General features: G+C 43.2%; 1 protein-coding gene across 1 annotated transcript in view; it reads left to right on the plus strand.

Moving 5' to 3' along the window:
* Window positions 1–2,073: 2,073 nt before the first annotated feature.
* The window catches only part of LOC123980817 (B-cell scaffold protein with ankyrin repeats-like), a 17,997-nt gene continuing 13,438 nt past the window's right edge, over window positions 2,074–6,632 (plus strand). Inside the window, exons 1-3 of the mRNA XM_046065369.1 lie at window positions 2,074–2,112; window positions 2,360–2,479; window positions 3,739–3,933. Coding sequence (XP_045921325.1) covers window positions 2,074–2,112; window positions 2,360–2,479; window positions 3,739–3,933 — 354 coding nt within the window. The remainder of the gene's footprint in view (window positions 2,113–2,359; window positions 2,480–3,738; window positions 3,934–6,632) is intronic.

Raw genomic sequence — 6,632 nt, forward strand, 5'->3', positions numbered from 1 at the left:
AGCTCCAGAGCCCCGTCCACGAGAAGGATGTACGGCCTAAAGTGGAATGTGTTCACCACCTGGTGCAGAGAATGGGCGGTGGACCCAGTTACCTGCTCGGTAATTGTGATACTGGAGTTCCTCCAGCACCGTTTCTCCGCTGGCCTCTCCCTGTCCACGCTCAAAGTGTATGTGGCTGCCATTGCAGCATTCCACGCCCCTCTGAGTGATGGACCCTTGGGGAGGCTTCCACTGGTCGTGCGCTTCCTCCGTGGAGCCAGGAGGATGAGACCCGTGACTCGTTCCAGGGTTCCCATCTGGGACCTGGCAGTGGTTCTCGAAGCACTGGCTGAGGCCCCCTTCGAACCCCTGGAGTCAGCTGGGGCCAAGCCCCTGACCCCTAAGATGACCTTTCTCCTCGCTATCACCTCTCTGAGGAGGGTGGGGGATCTTTAGGCACTTTCGATTTCTCCCCGATGCCTGGAGTTTGCCCTGGGGAGGGTCAGGGCCATCCTGCACCCTTGTCCAGGTTATGTACCTAAGGTTCCGGCCAGACTGGCAGGGTCCACGGTGCTGCAGGCGTTTCATCCCCCACCTCATGTGACGGCGGAGGACGGGAGACTTCATCTGCTCTGCCCTGTCAGAGCACCGAGTATTTACACTCTGAGGTCTTCCTGGTGGAGGAAAGCAGACCAGTTGCTGGTGTGTTTCGGGTCCCCCAAGGCTGGGCTCCCCGCTTCTAAACACACCATCAGCAACTGGATCGTTCAGACTATTTCCCTGGCCTATCAGGTGCGTGGTATTGCCTTCACCTATGGCCGTAAGGGCGCACTCTACTCGAGGCATGGCGGCTTCTTGGGACCTCCTCGCAGGGGCGTCACTCCAGGATTTGTGTGACACGGCTGGCGGGGCCACCCCTCACACTTTCATCTGGTTTACAGTCTGGACCAGGCACCCGGGGTTTCGGGCGTGGCCTAAGTGGATATCTCGTTCCCATAGTGTCGTCACCAACGCAGTTCGAGTTCCCTCGAAGGGGAACGTCTCGGGTTACGTATGTAACCCTTGTTCCCCGAGAAGGGGAACGAGACACTGCGTCGGTCCACCACACCTCACCCCGCCTGGAGTGCCTTGCTTCATAGAAAAGGGCTAATGTGTCCTGTGTGCCAGCGTGCTTATATACCCCTCCGGTTACGCCGTCACACGCTACCATTCTAGCAACACCAATAGGATTGGAGTAGTTTCATTCATAGTTGTGCCCTGCCACGCCCAGAGGGGTTCCCATAGTGTCGTCACCGACGCAGTGTCTTGTTCCCCTTCTCGGGGAACAGGGGTTACATATGCAACCCCAGACGTTTTTTGAGGTTGACCCATAGAAGGGACAAAAAATCAGGGCACCTCTTTGATTTTGACCATTCTTTCTTTAATCTGTTGTCAGTCCCCAACTTTATGGAAGCGCAATACTAGATGGAGGACCACTTTTGAATTGGAGATAGTTGGGGTTTTATTTTATTTTTATGTGTGGAGTCTTGAGAACAGACTGGCTGGCAACATGGCAACATTTCAACAACAACATTGTAATAAAGATGTACATCATTATTTCTAAACTTTATTTATCTGATGAAGCTGTAAAAAAGAAAGTAAACGTAAAATTGCAGGATATATACAGAACAAGCAGTGAGCATACTTCTAACTTACTTTTAACACTAGTAAATGCATTCAGACATCTATAAATTATTAATCTAGGGGGCAATGTATGAAACATATTCAAATACTGTGCTTTTCTCTCTCTTCTCAATACAAGTAACTCTTCTGAGGCACTCGGAATGTGTTATGTTACTTAGTGACTCATCGTTATGTAACACAGTTATAGAAATTAGTCAATCGCCAACCCAAAACAGTACTTACAATCAATGCACTTCAAGCCATTAGAAAGAGGTGGAAAAACAGAAGATAGATTGAACTAGCATATTTCTGCTGATGTTTAAGTGCGCCGTCTCCTCTCTGGAAATGAAGAGACGGAAGGTTTCAGCCTTCTTTCAGCGATGAACGCTTGATTTGATTAGGTTTCTTTTGCTGAAGAGGCAAACTTGAGCAATGCCAAGAGACGAATTTGCCAAGAGAATTTCTGGACTGGTACTACTGGACTCTGATGTGTGTGGTTATATTCAACCTGGCATCATTATTGTGCCTCTATACTGAATGTATTTCACCACATAATCCAAACACTCCTACTGTTTTAAGGTGCTGCTTTTATTTGTTCATCAAAGTAAAACTTTAGTTGGTAATTTGCTTGTATTGAGTATTTTTTCTTTGCAGCCTTGCATCAAGACTTTTTTGTCAAAAGGTCTGCTTGTGAACTGACTGTTTCTCTGGTTTTCAGGCTCTTCAGGAGTCCTCTGCGGAGAAGCTGGATCAGAAGTTGTCTTCTATGCTATTGGACAGCATGCCCACCGGAGGCTTTCAGGGACTGCAGTGTGAAAACACACCTGAAAAAGGTACAGCACTGTAGGATTGCTTACTCAGACCTTTACATTGAAAAACTGCTGAGTAATCACATCCAACTGGTACAACTTTATTAAAATTTTATTTGGACTTTCAGGGATACATGAGCAAAGATAGTATCTTAAACCATTTGCTGATTTTATAACAAATTCTTTCTAATCTACTTTGCAGTATGACTGAATACACTGCATACCCAAAAACATGGCAGTTATACCGTCCCTACTTGTGTGGACACCACTTGCACTTCACACAGTTACTGCAGATCTGCCCATAAGTAACACGTCATTATTGCATTGTTAACAGGTAGGGTACAAATTATACAGTGACAATCGGAGGGGGGCATTTCATTGATCTGTAGTCTTTCCAGCCCAGTTCCATTGGTTTTGTGCATAGTTGAATCGCTTTGCCTTGTTTCCATGTTGGAGGGTTGTTACTGCTAATGCAGTATAACTACCTTGTGTCTTGTTGCTGTGCTCAGTCTTGCTGTGGTGTGTGACTTTTGGAAGTAAACTGTTACAGCAGTCTCACCTTGTTAACTGAGTGTGGCTGTTCCTCAGTTCCTCCCAGTTGTATTCCTCCCACACAGCTATTTCTGTTTCAGTTAATGACTTTTTTACATTTGACGTTTTAACCCACATATTAAATTGGTGATCATCAGAACCTGTTTGGTATATTTGATATAATGACAATACGCTAACAAAATCCCAGTCTTTGTTCAAGTATACCTTAGATAATTAGAAGAATTGTGTTCATACCAAATGTTGAATTGATTTCGATTTTTCTTCTGTTCACTCACTTTGCGTGCATTTTTAAAATGTATAAATATGAACTATTAACATGTCTATTTTTTAAAGCATTTTTACTTTACAGCACTTTTCCACACCTGCCTAAAACCTTTGCACAGTACTATACTTCTCACATGCAGTTTCCACCAAGAAAAGAAAGCCTTCCATTATTTCTTGACTCGTTATGTGGAAGACTGATGTTCATCAGCTACCGAGATTGATCCTTAACTCTGGTTAAAAGGGCACAGGGAAATGTTTCCATGACAAACAGGTCAATAAGTGCCTCCAAGCTGTCTTTCTTCGACTCTCCTGATTGTGTTAGATTGCTCACAGTGCCTCGGTTCAACTCCCAGTTATCTACCTGTAAAGGAAGTAATAAAAGTGGTGTAGGCTTTGCTGACAGGTGCTCATTTTCAGGCATAACTGACGGCTGTTAATACCTAATCAAAAATGTCAACTATCCTCATCAGAGCTCCACCGTGCAGATGTACCAACACTCCTTCACTTTGCTGCCCAGTATGGATTCAAGAGCATCTCCAGCCTGCTCCTGCAGTGTCCAGGCGCTAAGCGAGCGCTGCACACAGCCAATCGCCATGGACAGACTCCCACTGAGATTGCCAAGAGTCACGGCCATACAGAGCTTCATGTCTTATTGAAGGAAACGCTGGTAACTGCTTCCTTATTAACTATTTGCAACTCTCAACCCTATCCACAGTGTTTCATTTATTTATAATTTTCTGGCATTTGATCATTTTCACCTCACACCGGATGGAATTCATTCTTGCTAGAAAATGTTGTTTCAGCTTTATTGAGCCACCATACAATGAAGACATTTCTCAAAATGCCAATATCTGATCACAGCTTCACATGTACATTGACTTGTGAACCAATTAAAAGACACCCAATGACATTATTTATCTATCTATTACTGACTGAATGTGATGTCACCTAAATGTAATTCCACAGTGTTCAGTTACCCGCTGACATCTGAGGTAAACAATACAATGCGTCTTTGCTTGTGAGAGCTCACAGCCAGGGGATACAGAGCAGCGCTCTCTTACTAACAACAATACAGCTTTAGGACTGGGAGTGAGTGGTGCATTATCAATAATGAACAGAATGGAGAGTTTGTAAAGGTGGAGAGCAGGGAGAGTGACTTGTATGTCAGGCGACCTCACTCCCTTCTAACCAGTGTTTCTTCATCCAGCTCATGGCACAGTTGGTGGATTGATTGATTCATTGGTGAATTTTTGATTTTTGATTCATCAACATGAAAGCAGCATTTTAACGTATATGAAAGTCAACAATATGCTCATTTTAACTACTTTATTTTCTGTTGAGCAGTTTCGTCTTTAGAAATTACACATATGTGGGCTAATCATATATTTTGTATATTTTGCTAAGTAACTAGTAAATAGTTAAAAGTACCTTTGAAATGTAGTGAAATATAAATTATCATATAATGGAAATATTCAGCTACAAGTATCTCAAAATTGCACACACTATGTAAATATCCGCCCTGCGATAGACTACAGGAAAACACCGCAGCTAACAAGATGGAGTTCACTAACACCAAAAAACAACCGGCACCCAGCACAACACAGACTCCAACATACACTAAACATAAGGATAAAAACCAACAATAAAGTTTTATGTGCTGGAGCCTGTCAGGCCAAACGAGAATCAAAACAAGGTTGAGTAAACACATTCAACATAAGAAAGGCTTGAATCAAGGAGAAACGTCCGCTTTGCTTTGGAACCGACAAAACAGACACATAGTTGGCTTTTAACACTAAACTAACGTCCAAACACATGAAATTTACGGTGCTCCTGCTTTCCTTCCTTGATTCCTTGGTTCTTTCCTTCCTTCCTTGATTCCTTTCTTGATTCCTTGAGACCTTCCTTGAGTCCTTCCTTCCTTGATTACTTGATTGCTAGCTTGATTGCTTCCTTCCTTCCATCCTTCCTTGATTACTTGATTGCTTGCTTGATTGCTTCCATCCTTCAGTCCTTCCTTGATTCATTCCTTGATTACTTCCTTCATTCCTTCCTTCATTCCTTCCTTCATTCCTTCCTTCATTACTTCATTCCTTTCTTGATTCCTTGAGTCGTTCCTTGATTCCTTCTTTCCTTGATTCCTTGATTCCTTGATTACTCCTTCTTTCCGTCCTTCCTTGATTGCTTTCTTGATTCCTTGATTCCCTTCTTCTTTCATTCATTCCTTCCTGCTTTCCTTCCGTAATTCCTTGGTTCCTTCCTTTCTTCTGTCCTTCCTTCCTTGATTACTTGATTGCTAGCTTGATTGCTTCCTTCCTTCCTTCCTTCCTTGATTACTTGATTGCTTGCTTGATTGCTTCCATCCTTCAGTCCTTCCTTGATTCATTCCTTGATTACTTCCTTCCTTGATTCCTTTCTTGATTCCTTGAGGCCTTCATTGATTCCCTGAGTCCTTCCTTCCTTCCTTCCTTGCATGATTCCTTCTTTGATTCCTTACTTACTTACTTCAAGCCTTCCTTGAATCTTTCAGCCCGTCATTCTTTGATTCCTTCCTTACTCCCTCGATTCCTACCTGGAGTCTTTTCTTAATTCCTTCCTTCATTCCTTCCTTCATTCCTTCCTTCATTACTTCATTCCTTTCTTGGTTCCTTGAGTCGTTCCTTGATTCCTTCTTTCCTTGATTCCTTGATTCCTTGATTACTCCTTCTTTCCGTCCTTCCTTGATTGATTTCTTGATTCCTTGATTCCCTTCTTCTTTCATTCATTCCTTCCTGCTTTCCTTCCGTAATTCCTTGGTTCCTTCCTTTCTTCTGTCCTTCCTTCCTTGATTACTTGATTGCTAGCTTGATTGCTTCCTTCCTTCCTTCCTTCCTTGATTACTTGATTGCTTGCTTGATTGCTTCCATCCTTCAGTCCTTCCTTGATTCATTCCTTGATTACTTCCTTCCTTGATTCCTTTCTTGATTCCTTGAGGCCTTCATTGATTCCCTGAGTCCTTCCTTCCTTCCTTCCTTGCATGATTCCTTCTTTGATTCCTTACTTACTTACTTCAAGCCTTCCTTGAATCTTTCAGCCCGTCATTCTTTGATTCCTTCCTTACTCCCTCGATTCCTACCTGGAGTCTTTTCTTAATTCCTTCCTTCATTCCTTCCTTCATTCCTTCCTTCATTACTTCATTCCTTTCTTGGTTCCTTGAGTCGTTCCTTGATTCCTTCTTTCCTTGATTCCTTGATTCCTTGATTACTCCTTCTTTCCGTCCTTCCTTGATTGATTTCTTGATTCCTTGATTCCCTTCTTCTTTCATTCATTCCTTCCTGCTTTCCTTCCGTAATTCCTTGGTTCCTTCCTTTCTTCTGTCCTTCCTTCCTT

The sequence above is a fragment of the Micropterus dolomieu genome, linkage group LG12 (genome assembly GCF_021292245.1).
Source record: "Micropterus dolomieu isolate WLL.071019.BEF.003 ecotype Adirondacks linkage group LG12, ASM2129224v1, whole genome shotgun sequence".
Taxonomy (NCBI): Eukaryota; Metazoa; Chordata; class Actinopteri; order Centrarchiformes; family Centrarchidae; genus Micropterus; species Micropterus dolomieu.